General features: G+C 38.0%; 1 protein-coding gene across 1 annotated transcript in view; it reads left to right on the top strand.

Moving 5' to 3' along the window:
* Positions 1-3179: 3179 nt before the first annotated feature.
* The window catches only part of LOC106871757 (actin-like protein 6B), a 103513-nt gene continuing 86556 nt past the window's right edge, over positions 3180-20136 (top strand). Inside the window, exons 1-2 of the mRNA XM_014918392.3 lie at positions 3180-3537; positions 4011-4208. Of these exons, the coding sequence (XP_014773878.1) occupies positions 4184-4208 (25 nt within the window). The 5' untranslated portion in view covers positions 3180-3537; positions 4011-4183. The remainder of the gene's footprint in view (positions 3538-4010; positions 4209-20136) is intronic.

Below are 20136 nucleotides of genomic sequence, written 5' to 3'. Positions count from 1 at the left end.
TGCACGGGAGCCAGTCCAGCGGCACTGGCAACGATCTCGCTCGAATGATTTTCTGATGTGCCACCAACACAAGTGCTAGAAGGCAATGCTGGTAACGATTACACTCAAATGGTGCTATTTACGGGCCACTAGCACGGAAACCAGACAGCTGCTCTGGCAATGAACATGCTCGGACAGTGCCGTTAGTGCTCCACTGGCACAGGTGCTAGTCATCGAGTATGGTTCAATTACAATTTCACTTGCCCCAACAGGTCTTCACAAGCAAAGTTTAGTGTCCAATGAAGGAGAGGTTGGCATGGGTGCCAGTCGTCGGATTCGGTTCAATTACGATTTCAGATTTCAAATTTCAAATTCCAAATTCCAAATTCACTTGCCTCAATCAGGGTTTTTAGTGTCCAATGAAGTATATATATATTGATAGAAAGGACAACAAAAGAAAGAAAGAGACTTCGATATTATGTAAATAGAGGAAATTATCTGTAAAAATATGTGACACTTATTCGGTAACCATGATAAAACTCCAAGTTTCAGATGCCGGGGTGGGAACCCACGCCAACATTTTTCACAGGCATTTTCAATGGCCGGATAACTGAAGAGATGTTGGCGTGGATTCCCACCCCGGCATCTGAAACTTGGAGTTTTATCATCACCGCCACTGCCACCGCCGCCACCACCGTCACCATCGTCGTCGTCATCATCGTCATAATCATCATCATCATCATCAGCAGCAGCAGCATTATATATCCATTTTGCATGCTGGTATGGGTTGGATGGTTTGACAAGAACTGGTAAGGCCAGGTGCTACACACCAAGTTCCAAAGTCTGTTTTGGTTTGGTTTCTAAAACTGGATGCCCTTCCTAACTCTAACCACTCTACAAAATGCACTGGGTACTTTTTATGTGGCATCATCACCAGTGTTTTTTTACATGGCACCAGTACCTAAGACATAGAATCCTGTTTTTAAGATCACAATTTTTTTGTGGGATCACTACTATCATCTTCATGGTGCCAGGGGTTGGATGGATTACCATAGTTCAAGAGATTTGTTATTGGGAGCCATGTGTTTGTACATGCCATCTACTTTGGTCTAAACATCTAATGTCCCTCCTATTGTCAACCACTTTATGGACTGTACTGGTTGCATTTTCTCGCATTGCCTACATTTGAAAGTTTGAATGATACTGAATGACACAGGACTACAAGGACCTCTCAAACCCTATACTTTCTCTGCCCATTTACCAGCCACTTTCCATTGTGTACAGAGTGAATTTTTCATGGTACAAGTACTAGGATGTTGTTATGTTCAGCAGTCAATCTAGATGAGGCAGAATTTCATGGCTGTACATCATGATACAAGCACTGGAGGGGAAAAGGTGCCTCATTCACAGAAATTCTAGAGAATACTCAATAATCTAAAACAATGTCTGGAGAGGAAGAGCAGGAGAAGAGAATGAGAGTGAGAGAGAGAGAAAAAAGAGAGACAGAAAGAGAGAGAAAAAGAGAGAGAAAAAGAAAGGGAGGAGAGAGAGAGAGGGGAGAGATAGGGGAGAGAGGGGAGAGAGGGATAGAGGGGGAGAGGGAGACAGATAGACAGAGAGAAAGTGAAAGAGAGAGAAGAGAGAGAGAGAGAGAGAGAGAGAGAGAGAAAGTGAAAGAGAGAGAAAGAGAGAGAGAGAGAGAGAGAGAGAGAGAGAGAGAGAGAGAGAGAGAGAGAGAGAGAGAGAGAAAGATGACAGCAGCACAGCCAGACATAATTAAAAGGTGCATAAATTTAAGTTTAGAGAGTATTAAAATACTTGGGACACGTACATTTGCTGAGGTGGTCAAGGAAAGGCTTAGGAGAGAGATGGGTCAAAATGAGTACAGAGGATAAGCAGGAGTATGATGAAACAGATTGAGTTCTTTGAGGTTAGTTGGAAAGGGAATGATAGAGTATAGAAGAGGTGGATAAAGATAAGGGTGGGTGATGAGACAAAGGTAAGAGTAGGTGATGGGTGGCAACAGAGGTAACGTAGATGGGAGAAAGGTATGGCTTGTAGTACAGAAGGGTAAAGCTATAGTGTATTGGGTAGAAGGTGGTCGCATACATGTTGTCAACCATGGAGTGCCTCTTCATAACTCGTGTGTGTGTGTATACCACATAAAAGCAGCGCCAGTTCCACGTGAAAGCACCTGTGCTGGTGCTCCAAAAATGCACCCATGCTGGTGTCACAGAAAAGCACCCATGCCATGTAAAAGCACCTGTACCAGTGCCTCGTACAAGACACCCTGTACGTTCTGTAAAGTGGTAAGTGTTAAGAAGGGCATCAGGCTAAAAAAAACCATGTCAAAACAGACAACTGGAACTTGGGCAGATCTCCAGCGGGCCAGCTCCTGTCAAACTGTCCAACCCATGCCAGCATGGAAAATAGCCGATAAATGATGACGATGATGATGATGATACATACATACATAAAGTAAAAACACACCTTTGATGCAATTCTGAGGAAGTGCCACTCGTATGTTTAAAGCCACAAAGGCTACGTAAATTTTCACATAGAACTTTTGTATAAACTGGCATTAAACAATTGCAACTGATCATTAAAGGCGCGATAAAATCTTTCTATGACTTCTCTTTTGGATTATATCTATTTCTCTCTCTCTCTCTCTCTGTTTCCATGCATACACATACGTGTGTGTGTGTATATATATATATGCTTATATTCTTATATTCACCTATTCATCTAATTACTCACACACACACACACACATACATACATACATGCATACATACATACATACATACATACATACATAATGTTGTCCAATAAGTTTTCCTGAGTCAGAAAGAAAAAGCAAGCATTCACATAGGAAATAGAGTGGGGATGACTTTGCCTTTCATCCATTCGAGATCGATAAAATAAGCACCAAATCGAGCACTGGGATCAATGTTAATCGACCTACCCACTCCATCAAAATTGCTGGCCATGTGCCAGAATTGAAACCAGAAACCATTATTATTATTATTATTATTATTATTATAGTCTGTCAAATTGGCTGTCATGAGACATCGTCCTTACATATATATATATATATAAATGATATATGATATAATATAATATAATATAGTATAATATATTTTTATTTTTAACCTGTGCTGAGCATGTGCGAAATATATAGATTACAGTGTCTGTGTAACAAACAGTCCGCTATTTTTACTTCAACACAATGTGCTTCATCAGTCGGTGGACGGAAACTACTGGAATCCGTCGTCGATACTGACGTAAGATCCATGGTCACATGTATTATAAATTTTGGAATGCTGATAGTAAAAATAAAACAACAAAAGAACTCTTTTGTGTAGTTGAAACAAGCAATAAAAATAAACATTGTTCTCTACTAGCCATATACGATAAGACTACCTTTGGGAGAGGCATGACAACCAGGACATCACATTTACTCTCTCCTTAAAAATATGATTTTTTTCTTTCGTTTATATAAATGCAGTATTAGAAAATTATTTTGATACAACCAGACTAGGAGGAGAACGAAAGCTAGTAGGTTGATTTATTATTTATTAAATGCAATTATAAATAAATCTAAATATTTAGTTAAAATTTTAAATTTAACCATTTGGTTATTAACGTAACGTACATAATGCATATGATTATAATAATAATGATATATTTTGATTAAAAAAAAAGCACAAGGCTTTTAAAAACGAGATAAAATTATTATTATTCAACTAAAAGCACATTTAAAATAACGTGATACATACATACATACATACATATATATATATAATTTCGCACTGGGTATACACACACACACACACATATATATATATATATACACACATACACACTGTAGGCTGTATAATTTAGTTTAAAAAATGTACATATTTTTTTTTTTAAATAAATATCTAAATGAATTAAATTAAAACTAGAAAGTGAGACCATTTGTATCGTTCAGTTTCGGTATGCAGCAAGTATATTAGCGAAAGAAATTTTTTTAAATATTTTATTTCAAGATAAAGAGAAGAGAAAGTAGAAGAGACAGAGGAGAAACGATCGATCGGATGAGTGACTGTGTGAGAGTCACCTCACTACAAAACGTCTGGCGGCAAGCAGCAACTTCCACAGTCTCCCATTTTATATTTATTCGCTTTGTCTTAACCGCGTGCTACAACAAATAACTTGCACAATGAGCGGCGGTGTCTACGGTGGAGGTAATCTAATTAAAATACAAAATTATTTTTCTGTTACTCTCAATATATAAATATGTCGTTTTTTTCTAAAAAAAAACAACGACGTAAGCTTTTTTTTTTTTTTTAAATACTCTCCTAACCCTGAATGAAATGAATATATATTTGTATGATTATCCCCCACCTCTTCCGACTTCTTGTTTGTTTTGAGATTGTTCACGATGCCGGCTTCCTGCAATATTAAAGACAAAAACTTATTGCTTTTATTGTTTGGAAACTGGAATGAAAAGTAGTTTTGTTTAGCATTAATTCTGGTTTTATATTTTCTGTTTATAAAAAATTTATACTGCTAAAATGTTTCAATATAAACTATAAAGTTATTCAAGCACCTATTGAATATATATACAATGTGTGTATATATATATATATATACCTGTATTCAATAAAAGGTGCTTGAATAACTTTATATAATACACTCAACAGTTTATGCAGTATATTACTGGTTATGGCATATAACTGGGGTGTGTATAATATCTATATATCTATATGTATACACAAACATACGTACACGTGTGTATATCTACACATATAAGGGTATAAATATACAGGGATTAGCATTGAGTTGCTTCTCCAGCATACTGAAAATTTAGAAATAGCAGTCAAAGAACTACTGATTCTAAACTACAATTTTTTTCTCTAAACGGATGGCGATATTTATGGCACACATAGCACAAAAAACCGGAGGGAAAAGCATAAACAAAACAAGTCGTATATGTGGGGTGTATGTATATATATCTATATATGTGTGTGTGTGAGTGTGTATATCTAATTAGATGAATTCATTATCAACTTTGTGATGAATATTTTGCAAATTTTTAAAAACATTTAGCAAAAAGCATAATTGGATAAATTGAATTTAGTCTCCCTCATTCTGTTTACATACAAGTTCAACCCGAAATGAAATAAATAAGTTCACTGTAATGTGTTAATAATTAGGTGGCTTTATTACACACTTTAGAAAATAAACATCTGTATCTGCTTTTACAGATCCTTAAGTTTAGGAAATATTAAGCTTACTTACTGTAAGATTAATATCATTCTAAGATTAGGTAAAGCGAAACTATTACAAATTTACTTCTCCAAAACTTATTAACGTCTTAGAAGCACTTTAAACCCTGATAACAATACTAAAGTTATGCTATGAAAATGTTTATCATATTTACTAAATCGTTACAATAAAAGTGGAAATTATGGTTTTTTCGGATGCGATTTTGATTTATAGAATGTTAGTACTAAAAGTAAAATATCTTCCAAAATTATTAAAACTGTATGATAGTTACATATAAACCTTTTATTAATATCCCGCCCTTCCGAATTGAACTGTATTGACAATTCCATTTATTCCACGAATTCTATTTATTGCTTATAGCTTATGAAATGTTTTTGGCGGTATATTAATATTGATTTATTTTCATTAATATAAGGTGTTTGGCGGTTTTCAGAGCCTTTTTCCGAAAACTTGAACGTAAATTCTTCATTTACTACGCCACTAAACACAACTATAGCACTGAATTTTGGACTGGCACATAGGACATGTGTTGAGACCCGCATAAATATTTCGAGTTCGAGCTTAAAGTTGATATATTTAAAAAATAAGGCTTGTGAAACTGATTGGAAAATGGACCGATCAAAACTAAGTAGATAAGATTTAAGGTTTAATAGTTTAAACAATTTTCAAACGTAAATATATATAGTTATGTATGACTTGGTCTCAATTTTTACAATACATTTTTTTTTAATAAATATTTTGTTTTAATTAATTTGAATTAATGACTATATTCAAAGCCATAATGTGTTTCTCTCCCTTTCTTATACAAATAAGGTATTATTTATGTTTGTGGGTGAGTGTAAATTATATAAAAAATTTTAGAATATCAACTAACTGGTCTGCATTTGTTACTCCACTGCAACCATTTAATTTTGGCCAGTGTTATTATTAGATTTTATTGGTTTTGAATTCTTAGAAGGAATCATTTCACTTGTTTGGGATACCAGGAAATGTCACAGTTTCCCTATTTCTTACAACTTTGCAACTTTGGTGTCCCATGCATAAAAGTTCTTTTGGCAGCTTGTAAGAATAAACTAAGTGCGACCAATTTGATATATATATATATATGGATTTGCTGAACACACTAAGGACTGACAAAGCAATTGTATATGAGGGTAAAGATTGATCTGTGCAAGTATGCAAACTTGATCGTTTCTGTTGATGATGCATCTAGGGTGAAAAAGGCTGTATGTACATGTAGAATTGAGTTTATTATAGATAATGTAGACATCACTGTAATGTTATACTCTAGGACACTTGGATTAGCTTGATTTGTAGAAAGAGATTCATGATCATTTAATGTCAGTTTTTGATGCTGCCATGAGTCGAACGGTTTGACTGGAGCTGGTGAACCAGAGGACCGCATGATTTCTACAGCTGGAATCTCTTCCTAATGCCCCACTATTTTACAGAGTGTATTGGGTGCTTTTTATGTGGCACTGACACTAGTGAGGTTACCAAGTAACTCACGAGATAAGACCCCTCAAATGAGGTGCATTTAATATTGAAGCTAGGTAGCTTTATGCCAGGTGATGAAAGATTAAAGTATGACAGGGGGACAAGTTCTTGCTGCAGGGGAGATACATGGTTGCCTTAATCAGAAGAGAAAATGAATGATGGTACCTTCAAGTAGGGTTAGTCCACATTACTCCATAAGGAGCATATGGTTGGTTTTCTGGTTTCTCTGGCATCATCATCATTGTTTAATGTCCGCCTTCCAAGGCCAGTCACACGGTACTGGCAACGGCCACGCTCAAAAAGGTGTTAGAACAAAATATATTAGGAGAGATAAAACTGACACTCTGTTGGTTATGATGATGAATGATGTAGTTGTTCCGATCAGCAGAACAGTCTGCTTGTGATATTAATGTGTAAGTGGCTGAGCCCTCCACAGACTCCTGTACCCTTAACATGGTTTTCAGGGAAATTCAACATGACACAGTGTGACAAAGCTGGCCCCTTGAAATAAAAGTCATTTTTGCCAGCTGAGTGGACTGGAGCAACGTGAAATAAAGTGTCTAACTGAAGGACACAACCCACTTCCAGGAATCAAACTCATTACCTTACAATCATGAGCCAAATACCCTGACCACTAAGCCCTTATATAAAAGGAGAGATACATACATCCAAGAAACCAGCAAGTTTGTTGGGTGGCCATAAATTAACTGGTAAATTGAGGTAGCTACCATTCCTGAAAAATTTGTCTATTTTAGATGTGGCTCTGTGGGTAAGAAATTTGCTTCCGAAACATGTGGTTTTAGGTTCAGAACCACCACATGGCACCTGAGCAAGTGTCTGCTATTATGACCTCTGGCTGACTAAAGCCTTGTGAATGGATTTGGTCAATGGAAACTTAAAGAAGCCAATCATCATCATTTAATGTCCACTTTTCATGCTGGCATTAGTTGGACTGCTAAGCCCCCAGCTTAGCAGTTTTAAGGGGGGGGGAGCTGCACCAGGTTCCAATCTGATTTGGCAAGGTTTCTATGGCTGGATGCCCTTCCTAACATGTAGCATATCTAAAGTTTGGGATCTCTTGTCAGTCTTTTCTGTACCTATTAGCTGCACAGAGTACAAAGCATTAAGTTCCTACCTGTTCACTTGCTAAATATTGAAGTTACTTCCCAAATAATCTGTGAATTTTGTGTCCTTATATAGTAGCACTTTTGTCTTTGCTATATTGACTTTTAGGCCTTTGGACTGTTGACCAATCTTCCAGCTTTGAAACTTAGCCTTCACTGTCATTACCATTTAATGTCTGGTTTTTATGCTGGTGTGGAGGTGCAATGGCCCAGTGGTTAGGGCAGCGGACTCGCAGTCGGAGGATCGCGGTTTCGATTCCTAGACCGGGTGTTGTGAGTGTTTATTGAGCGAAAACGCCTAAGCTCCACGAGGCTCCAGCAGTGGGTAGTGGTGACCCCTGTTGTACTCTTTTGCTCCAACTTTTTCTCACTCTTTCTTTCTGTTTCTTGAGTAACGCTGCGATGGACTGGCGTCCCGTCCAGCTGGGGGGGAACACATGCACCATAGAAACCGGGAAACCGGGCCCATGAGCCTGGCTAGGCTTGAAAGGGCGACGTTTATCGTTTTATGCTGGCATGTGTTGCACAGTTTGACAGGTTCTGGTAACCTGCAGGGCTGTATCGAGCTCCACTGTCAGATTTTGCATGGTTTCTATGGTTAACACCAACCATCTTACAGTGTGTACCGAGTGCTTTTTTTCATGACACTAGTACTAATGAAGCCAACCATGTAACTTCATCTTTATCATCGTTTAATGTCCTTCTTCCTGGCATGGATTGGACAGTTTGACAGGAGGTTGCCAGGCAGAAGCATGCACCATACTTTTGTGTCTGTTTTGGTTATTTTATGGCTGGATGCCCTTCCTAACACCAACCACTCCACAGAGTGGGTTGAGTGCTTCTTATGCGGTACCAGTAGCATGGTTTTTACAGTTAGATGCCCTTCCAAATGCCAACCACTTTACAGTGTGGACTGGATGTTTTTAAAGTGGCACCTGCACTGGTAGGGTCATCAAGTAACTTCGCAAGACAAGGAATCTTTGAGAGAGGAGTGGGGGTCATTGGAGGTGGTGATTTTGTGCTACATGATGAAAGGTTAGAGTGTGACGGAGAGACAGAAACAGATGTCTTGCTGTAGAGGATGTACATGGTTACCCAGCCAGAGAGAAAGAAAGGGAGAGAGAATTAACAAGAAAGTGGGAAGACAGAACAGAAAAAGAATAGGAAAAAGTAAAAGACCCCTGGACTAAGTTGAGGGAGTGTTTGAGGGATGGCATGGCAGGTGTTAAGGAGATTAAAGTATGACGGAAGGACAAGAGCAGGTGTCTTGTTATGGAGGAGATGCATGGCTACCCTGCATTATTTAAGGGTGGAAGGAAGTAGCTGAGAAGAAAAAAAAGCTAGCAGAGCAAGGAGGTGTGTATCTTATTTGCCTTTGAAACTTTAACATACATTAACTAAATGATTGGCCAGCATACGATTTACATAGGCTAATGTTTTCTACAACTTAGCAACAATTATGGGCTTGTTTTTTTCCTAACTTTCATGCATTTATTAATCATACTGATGCTAACCTCATTAGAAGGTTTTCTATTGGGTTTTCTAGGAATGATTCTTTTTTTAAATCCCTCTCATACTTTTCATTCAGCAATGTCTCCCATTTAATATATCGGTGCTTCTTTATTTTTGATATTATTCTGAATATGTTGCACTTCATCTCATCTTGATTTATCGTCATCATCATCATAGTTTCAGCTTCAGTCCCATTTTGTGACACCTTGGACAAGTGTCTTCTATAACCTTGGGCTGATCACCTTGGGCAAGTTTCTTCTATAACCTTGGACTGATCACTTTGGGCAAGTTTCTTCTATAACCTTGGGCTGAGTGGTTTTGGTAGATGGAAACTGAAAGAAACCTGTTGTATATATGTATGTATGTATGTATGTGTTACTGTCTCCTTGCCTTGACATCATGTGACAGGTGTAAATAAATGTTACCATCATGCAAACAGTTTTCTTCATTTCCAATCTTCCATGAAAACATGTCTGGTCATGGGGAATATTACCTTATTTGGAAACAAATGAGGGTTGGCAATAGGAAGGGCGTCCACTGTAAAAAATCCTCAACAAATTCTGTTCACTTCATGGGAGCATGGAAAAATGGACATTAAAACAATGACAATCACTTTCCACTAGCTAAACATTATGTATAACTTCCTTCTCTTATCTTTTGTTTCATCCATAGAACTTGCAGTGACTTAAAGCAGGCAGTTCTTTAGTAACACTCAGTACCTCCTTATGTCATAGTTCTCTATCTCTTCCTGTACCTCCCTGCCCATATATCACTTAGTAGTAACACCAAGGGTGTCTATTAACTTTCTTACTTTTCTTTTCTTTCTTATCTTTAGTTTCTGAATCTTACTTGCTTCAAGCTAAAATTGATTAAATGCTTCCCCAAAAGATGTAGTGTTCATAACTTGACATGTTTTTTAGTAAATACAAAATCATTTGACTATTCTGACTACCTATGTGGCAGGTGACCAGTTGACTGGTTTCCTGAATTTTGTAATGTAAATCAGTCCTCCAACTGTATCAATGTCTTTATTTCTTGTAAATGAGGCTCTAGCTTCCATGATCCATGAACAACATAACCATCAAAATCATACCTCTGTACGACACCTTTGGCAAGTGTCTTCTACGATAGTCCCAGTTTGACCAATGCTTTGTGAGTGAATTTGGTAGATTGAAACTGTGAGGAAGCTCATTTTATATATGTGTTTGTGATTATCCCCCCACCTCTCACCACTTGACAATTGGTGTTGGTTTGTTTACATGTTAAATTAGTGGTTCTACACTTAAAAAATAAATAATGGGGGTTGATATTTTTTCAACTAAATCCTTCAAGGTTGTGCCCCAGCATGGCCACAGTCCAATGATTGAAACAAGTGAAAGATATATTATCATTTATCTTGCTGAAGGGCTCAAAGAACCAGCTCTTTTAGTTCATCTGTCAATTCTACTTGTATGGCATTAGAAGAAATCAGATATGTTGCTTATTAATCTAATTTTTATCCACTTCAATTACTCTACTCATTCTAGTGGATTCTCTCAGAATTGAGCTGGATTAAGTGTGATTAACACAAAGTTGACAGAGAAAATAGTCTATCAGTAGAAGAGAATGCATAATCATGGCTCAGTAGTTGACCGTAAGATTCTTTCTGTTCAGCTCCTGCTCAGCCTTGATGGAGCTGAGCCACAATCAAAGGCATTCTATCTGTGACCATCATGTCTTTTTTGTGGGAATGTTTGACTATCATCATCATCATCATCATTGTTTAACGTCCGCTGTCCATGCTAGCATGGGTTGGACGATTTGACTGAGGACTGGTGAAACTGGATGGCAACACCAGGCTCCAATCTGATTTGGCAGAGTTTCTACAGCTGGATGCCCTTCCTAGTGCCAACCACTCAGAGAGTGTAGTGGGTGCTTTTACGTGTCACCCGCATGAAGGTCAGCCAGGCGGTACTGGCAACGGCCACGCTCAAAATGGTGTATTTTATGTGCCACCCGCACAAGAGCCAGTCCAGGGGCACTGGCAACGATCTCGCTTGAAAATCCTACAAAGGCCAGTCAGGCGGTACTGGCAACGGCCTCGCTTGAAAATCCTACAAAGGCCAGTCAGGCGGTACTGGCAACGGCCACTCTCAAAATGGTGTATTTTATGTGCCACCCGCACAAGAGCCAGTCCAGGGGCACTGGCAACAATCTCGCTCGAAAATCCTACGAAGGCCAGTCAGGCAGTACTGGCAACGGCCACTCTCAAAATGGTGTATTTTATGTGCCACCCGCACAAGAGCCAGTCCAGGGGCACTGGCAACAATCTCGCTCGAAAATCCTACGAAGGCCAGTCAGGCAGTACTGGCAACGGCCACTCTCAAAATGGTGTATTTTATGTGCCACCCGCACAAGAGCCAGTCCAGGGGCACTGGCAACAATCTCGCTTGAAAATCCTACGAAGGCCAGTCAGGCGGTACTGGCAATGGCCATGCTCAAAATGGTGTATTTTATGTGCCAGTCGAGGGGCACTGGCAACGATCTCGCTCGAAAATCCTTACACATGTCACGGGCACAAATGCCAGAAAGGCGATGCTGGGCACAGGTGCTATCCCGATTTCGCTTTCGCTTGCCCCAACAGGTCTTCGCAAGCCAAGTTTCATGTCCAATGAAGGAGACGACGTTGGCATGGGTGCCAGTCATCGAATTTAGTTCGATTTCACTTGCCTCAATAAGTCTTTGCAAGTGAAGTTTAGTGTCCAATGTAGGAAAGGTACGTATAAGTGGACTAGATTGTCTTATTTATTCTTGCTTTATCTAAAGTAGTAATATGTGATTTGAGGGTGATTTGGTTATTGTTTCAAACACATCAAATGACCAAATCAGTTTATAAAAGTACTGGCATTACAATATTGCACTTGCTGCCTAAGGACATGTCACTGTAATTGATGGTAAAATTGACCTAACAATGTAGATCATTCCTAACTTTCTTAGTAATATTGGTTTCAAATTTTGGCACAAGGCCAACAAGCTCAGGAGAGGGTGTGAGTCAATTACATTGACCCCTGTGTTCAACTGGTACTTGTTTTATCAACCCTGAAATTTTGACGAAAGGCAAAGTCAACCACGGTGAAATTTGAATTCAGGCACTCAGGCAAGATGAAAAAAATGTCGCTAAGCCTTTTTCCCAGTGTACTACCTTTCTTAGTAATATTGCTGCTGAGAGTGGTGGTGTTAAACAGATACATGAATTTATTGGCTAGCTCAGGAAATTCAGAGGCCAATATTAAGTTTGGTTGTAAGGCAGTGAGCAGGCAGAATCATTAGCATACTGGACAAGATGCTTTGTGACATTTCATCTATCTTTATAATCCTGGGTTCAAATAATGCCAATGTCAGCTTTGTCTTTCATTCTTTTGGGGTTGATAAAATAAGTACCTGATGAGCATGGGTGGGCAACATAATTGACCTACCCCTTCCCCTGAAATTGCTGGCCTTGTGCCAAAATTTGAAACCAATATTAAGTTTCGCAGTACAATTCACCTAGCAGGTACAAAAATGCACAAATCAAATTGAGTAACATTGTTGCTTAACATGCTTATTGTTCCCCACACCTGAATTGAGTTTGTGATTAGTTAAATCTCATTACTCGTATCCTTGATGCCAGCTAATGTGTGTCCAAAGAACTAGGAAGTTGCATGTTGGAGACAAGTTGGATTTGATCCAATCAATCTTCAAGATGAATGGGAATGGTTTTACCATAGTAACCTTGGTAAGCATTTTTCATGGTCAATGTAGATCATCACTGCAAATACCAGCTCTACATTGTTAATGTTAGTAAGCAGATTTTATATATCACAGGTAATGTATCCTTGAAGATCTAATTATTTTGAAAACAAATATTGTATTCCTTTATTCACTTCTGGGAGTGATTATGTCTCTTTAGTATTGTTAGTGTGTTCATTCACCAAGAAAAGCATGGATTGATTTTATTAGAAAGTGTGTCATTGCTTTCGTTTTTCAATTCTCAGAGTATTATATATATATGTGCATATATCTATCTATCTATCTATCTATATATATACATGTGTATGTGTGTGTATATAAATATATATATATATATATATATATATATATATATATACATGTGTGTGTGTATATATATATATATACATGTGTGTATATATATATATATATATATATATACATGTGTGTGTATATGCGTGTGTGTGTGTATACATGTGTATGTGTGTATATATATATACGTGTGTGTATATATACATGTATGTGTGTATATATGTGTATGTGTGTGTGTATATATATATCATCATCATTTAACGTCCATTTTCCATGCTGGCATGGGTTGGACAGTTTGCCTGAGGTCTGGAGAGCCAGTGGCTGCACCAGGTTCCAATTTGATCTGGCAATGTTTCTACAGCTGGATGCCCTTCCTAACGCCAACCACTCCGAGAGTGTAGTGGGTGCTTTTTATGTGCCACTGGCACAGGAGCCAGTCAGGCGGTTCTGGCATTGATTACGTTCGGATAGTGCTTTTTACATGCCACCTGCACGGGAGCCAGTCAGCGGGTACTGGCATTGGGCACATTCAGATGTTGCTTTTTATGTGCCACAGGCACGGAAGCCAGTCAGGCGGACCTGGCATTGACCACATTTGGATGGTGCTTTTTACGTGCCACCGGCACAGGAGCCAGTTAGGGGGCACTGGCCACAGCTACAATATTGGTTTTACTTGACTCAGCAGGTCTTCTCAAGCATATCATATCACTCGACACATCAGAGGTACTCTTAACTGGGCTGGACATGTGTGGCTGCAATCTCACTTTAGTTGCCAGGTCTTCTCAATTACAGCATATCTCCAAAGGTCTCAGTCTCCTGTCATTGCCTCTGTGAGGCCCATTGTTCAAAAGTCATGCTTCACCACCTCATCCCATATCATCCTGAATCTATCTCTTCCACTGGTTCCTTCCACAGTTAGGGAGTGGCACTTCTTCACACAGCTGTCCTCCTGCATACGTAACACATGACCATATCAGCGCAGTCATCTCTCTTGCACACCACATTTGATACTTCTTATGCCCATCTTTTCTCTCATGGCGCTTACACTGTCGTGTATGCACACTGACATTACACATCCAGCAGAACAACTGGTCAGATCCAGTATCTCACACCTACACTACAATGCCATTCTAAGAATATATAATCACATCATTGAAATCTTAAAGCTGCAAAGTATTGTGAATAAATGTGCATTACATTTGACAAAGTAATCTGAATACTAAAGGGTTAAAGCTTTACTCATACTAATTAGAGTTTGTTTTGTAAAAATATGAGTGAAAATAGTTATTGTTCCCACATTTAGGAAATCCCTGAAATATATGTATGATATCATTTAGCAAATCCACCTAATTTCAGGTTGCATCAACTGCCATAACTTACTTTAGTGGAACTTAGGTCTCCCCCTCCCATATACAGCTTGTATATGTTGATGGTGCACCTTCAACGTCTGGTTCATCAACTTGTTCATACCACAAGCTTTCTCAACTCTTCCTTCACGCTTCTTACTCTCTCAATAGTCTTCTCTGTCATTCTTTTGTTCTATCAATATCTCCTTATATACTGCTTTTGCTCTCTACTCATAAGCATTACCTTTACACTCCCAAATCTTCTACCTTCGGAATGTAATTCAGAACCAAAACAGAATCCAATACATGTGATGCTGAACTACTTTCTCAGTTCATTTAGCTTTGGTCATAAATTAACATCAAACCCCAAGCAATGTACACTTTTATTTCTAATGCATTCAGATACATTTTATTTTTGTAATTTTTGTTTTATTTTGTATCTGTTGTACTTATTTTTAATGGAGATTAACTTTTGATTTCTTTCCGATAAATTGCAGATTTAACAGCTTAAGGATACGGTAGGGTACTTGAATTTAGATACAAACTTGAGTTATTCAATCAAGGCTTTTTAGTAAGCCAACATCCTTGTTCATGTATTGATTGTATCTGGCTCCTTAAAAGTGCATTAAAATTAATGCTAGTGATTCATTGTGTAAAATACTTTGCACTTCATTCTATTTATGAGAAATCAATTTAGCATTGATGTTTGAAGCTATGAAGTTCTTTCTCACCTTGGTCAGAAAATAACAATATCTTGTGCAAGTAACTTCTTCATTGAACAACACTATTTTGTTGTCTTTCATATACCCTGTATCTACCGGAACTGAGTCAATTATATGTTATGTTAAAAATATTAGCATTATTTGAGATTTCTTGAATTATTCAAAAAGATTTCTTAAAATAGGTTGTTTTAGGTACCTAATGTTCAATCATGTCAGAGAAATTCAAATTTCTGTCTAGTTTCACAATATTTATAGATTATTAATGTGACAGTTTTGCTACATTTAGATTCTAATTGCTGGATTTACATTTTAATTAAAACTGGACACATTACATGACAATTAATGTTTATCAAGAAATAACGCCTTTTCAGAATAATAAATTACATTCAATCCTCTATAAAAAGTAGTCTTTCTAGTTTTTATTATTATTTTTTTTAGGGCTGGTATGTTTTGTAAATATATTTAATTTACACTAAGTCAAAAGGTAAACTCAGTCATGGCGAACTGAAGAATATAGATTTTTAATGGCGAGGGTAGTGATCATTAACCCTTTTGTTACTATATTTCTGTTGGAATCTATTGCTTTTGTTTCAAGTAATTTTGAAAGCCACAAAGAATTTAGTAAAATAACATTGTCATTATTAAGCTGGTGTTTGGAATATACATTAATAGGAAATATTAATGTAAGGTTTTAGTATAAATCACTTTTAAAACTGAGTTTGTTTCACAGAACTGAGGGTGTCTTGGGCAGGTTGGTATTAGAAGGGTTAATTGAATGAATTGATTCCAGTACTTCTTTTTTTTTTTAAAGCCTGGTACTTATTCTATCGGTCTCTTCTGCTGAACTTCGAAGCTACAGGGATGTAAATACACTAACACCGATTGTCAGGTGGCGGTGGGGTGACAAACACAGATATGAAGCCATGCGCGCGCGCGCACACACACACACACACACACACACGATGGGCTTCTTTCAACTTCCACCTACCAGATCCACTCACAAGGCTTTGGTCAGACGAAGGCTATAGTAGAAGACACATGCCTAAGGTGCTATGCAGTGGGACTGTACCTGGAACCATGTGGAAAGGCAGCAAGCTTCAAACCACACAGCCACACCTGCGCTTGTTAATTGTGGATTATCAAAATGGTTGAATTTTCATTTGGAGCAATAGGTTACTAGAATTTTCTTCTTTTTTTTTTTGTCTAATTCTGCTTGATCTGTCAAAAATAAGACAGTTGACTGTCATTTTTTTTTTAATGCCTTAAATACTTTGGCATTTCTCCAAGAGCAACTAAGTAATGGAAAACGTCTTTTGTTGATTTTCTTTTTTTTTTAGATTACTATATATGATATCAGTGTTCAAGTATTTGAAAAATTTAAATTTACTTCCAACGTTACCTGTAAATTAATGTAAAGCTATTCTTTACCCAAACACAGTAAATAGAGTTTGTTGACTTGTAATGTCATTCCCAAGTGAAAACATTCAATCACAAGGTTGAAATGGAGAAATACTGCAAGTTTTTAAAATGATCTAAATAGTAGTAATGCTGATGTGTTTGATATTACAATCTTAGTCTCTTGCAGTTTTTATGTATACTTACTGTGTGAAAGGTAACCAGGAATTGTGAGGGCTAGTCATCATCATCATCATTTAACGTCTGCCTTCCATGCTAGCATGGGTTGGACGATTTGACTGAGGACTGGCGAACCAGAAGGCTGCACCAGGCTCCAATCTGATTTGGCAGAGTTTCTACAGCTGGATGCCCTTCCTAACGCCAACCACTCTGAGAGTGTAGTGGGTGCTTTCACGTGCCAGTAAGGCGACGCTGGTAACGATCACACTCAAATGGTGCTATTTACGTGCCACTGGCACGGAAACCAGATAACTACTCTGGCAATGATCACGCTCGGACAGTGCTCTTAGCGCTCCACTGGCACAGGTGCCAGTCATCGAATTTGGTTCAATCACGATTTTGATTTCATTATAACAAATTTGTCAGTTTTAGTTGTGCTTATGCACAGAAGAGCGTAGTGCAAGAATGTTCCCTTGATATATCTGGTAATTATGTGTTGGTGCTTTTAAAGTCATGTTTTCATTGATACTCTTTTACTTGTTTCAGTCATTTGACTGCAGCCATGCTGGAGCACCGCCTTTAGTCGAGCAAATAGACCCCAGGACTTATTCTTTGTAAGCCTAGTACTTATTCTATCGATCTCTTTTACCGAACCGCTAAGTTACGGGGACGTAAACACACCAGCATCGGTTGTCAAGCGATGGTGGGGGTACAAACACAGACACACAAACATATATATATATACATATATACGACGGGCTTCTTTCAGTTTCCGTCTACCAAATCCACTCACAAGGCTTTGGTCGGCCCGAGGCTATAGTAGAAGACACTTGCCCAAGGTGCCACACAGTGGGACTGAACCCAGAACCATATGTCTAATTTGCATGTAGATGATGACTGTGTGTGCAGATGAACAGGCAGATAAAGAAAAAGAGGGTTAAGGATTGGGAGAACATTCTAGTATAAAAACAAGTTCCCCAGTATTATACAAACTTCCATAAAATCATTTAATATATGGATATAAAAAAAAAGGGATCCTGTTCCCTACCTCTAAATAATTATCATTATATTGAGCTTAAGATAATTTTGTGTGATATTGACCATTGTAAGGATATCATTTTGATTATTGATTATTTTATCAAATATAATGCTTATTTAGTCGCATTGTTTTGAATTAATCATGCATTATCTCATAGCTTCAAGATTTCAATGATGCAATTGTTTATTTTTAGATTATTATTATAGGGTAGGTGTGAGAGGTTGGATCTCGTTAGTTTGAACATAAAATAGGTAGAATATTTGGGTCAGATATGGCCAGTTTAAATTCTAAAGGGTTAAAAATTGACAAATTCAATTTGAAAAAAAAAAAAATCATTTGGTAAATTGTTCAAGTGTTGGGTGATGAACTGAAAGCTCTACAAATTCAAATCTCTTAACTGGCATGGCATTTGCATTTTTTTGTTGTAATTCGTTAAATGACTTTCATACAGTTGTTTAAAGTTTTGCAAAAATGGATATAGTAAATTAAAAGTTCAATTGCTATCTTAACTGTGCTGAAAAGCTTTGTTATATTAATTTTAAACATTACAATGACTGGAGAATTAACCCATAAACTGCGATAGGCCACCTCAGTGGCCAACGCGACAGTGCGACAGGCCACGTTCGTGGCCACGGGAGTAGGGCATGATCTGACCTAATTTTGATGACGTGTAATGTATGCACACAATACTCTTTCACCCCAGAAACAGTGTAGCCAAATCACAGATGGTGTTAAGAAACACTGAGTATTTATTTTGAGTGATAGATCGATGTTGATCTTTACCCAAAATAGGCTCAGCAGTTCGTGTTACATACAGCAAAATCCCAGCAGTTCATGGGTTAAACATGCCACCTGCTTCTCTGAGTTTCCTATCAGTCGTCCTTTTATGCAAATTGTTTCTTTCCTCTCAGTCTTTTAACCCTTTAACATTCACATTTTTCTTCCAAATCTTCATCATCATCATTTAACATCCATTGCCCATGCTGGCATGAGTTGAATAGTGCGACCAGAGCTAGCAAGCCGGTGGTGGGGGGTATGCTGCACCAGACTCCAGTCTGTTGTGACATGGTTTCTACAGCTGGATGCCCTTCCTAATGCCAACCACTTTACAGAGTGTGCTGGGTTCTTTTATGTGGAATCGCATGGGCACTTTTACATGGCACCACATGGGCACTTTTACGTGGCACTGCACAGGTGCTTTTACATGGTGCTGCATGGGTGCTTTTACGTGTTGCCACATGGGGAATACTATAATATAATAAGTGACAGAGAGATAATAGATGCGGATGGGTAGAAGTTGCAAGACCTGATAGAGGTGAAGGTGGTCAAAGGTACATAGGGATGAATGAAGTGAGTAGCACAAGTGTGCGGGAGGCAGTGGTTCGCAGGTATGAGACAGTGTTACGAATGAGAGATGGATGTTGAAAGTAAACAGTTCTGAGAGGGAAGAATAACGAGTAGCACAGAAAGGGATGATGGAATGTATATTTCTGCTCTCATTTAATTATAGAGAATGAAGAGATTATTCAGGAATAGGGTTAGAATTAAAACAACAGTAGTAAATAAATGAACACAAAATGCCTAAAAGTCCATAAAGAAAAATACCACTTTGACAGATTAAATATAAGATCTACTAGTACTCCAACATACTTAGTGTAGTGGAGCAACAATTCCAATGTATTCCAACATGCTAATAGTCAACCGACAATTCTCACTGTACACAAATCACAGTAAGCAATAAGGTGGTTCCAATCAGACCCAGAAAGTGAACTTGAAAATACTTCTAACTGGTGTTAACTGAAAAAAAAAATGTAGCTGCAGATTTGAATGTTGATAGTAAGAGTTTATCATCATCATTATCATCATCATCATCATCATCGTTTAACGTCTGCCTTCCATGCTAGCATGGGTTGGACGATTTGACTGAGGACTGGTGAAACCAGATGGCTACACCAGGCTCCAATCTGATTTGGCAGAGTTTCTACAGCTGGATGCCCTTCCTAATGCCA

Source organism: Octopus bimaculoides, chromosome 5 (genome assembly GCF_046866305.1).
Source record: "Octopus bimaculoides isolate indiv1 chromosome 5, ASM4686630v1, whole genome shotgun sequence".
In the NCBI taxonomy this organism is placed as follows: Eukaryota; Metazoa; Mollusca; class Cephalopoda; order Octopoda; family Octopodidae; genus Octopus; species Octopus bimaculoides.
This window is presented reverse-complemented; position numbering and strand designations above follow the sequence as displayed.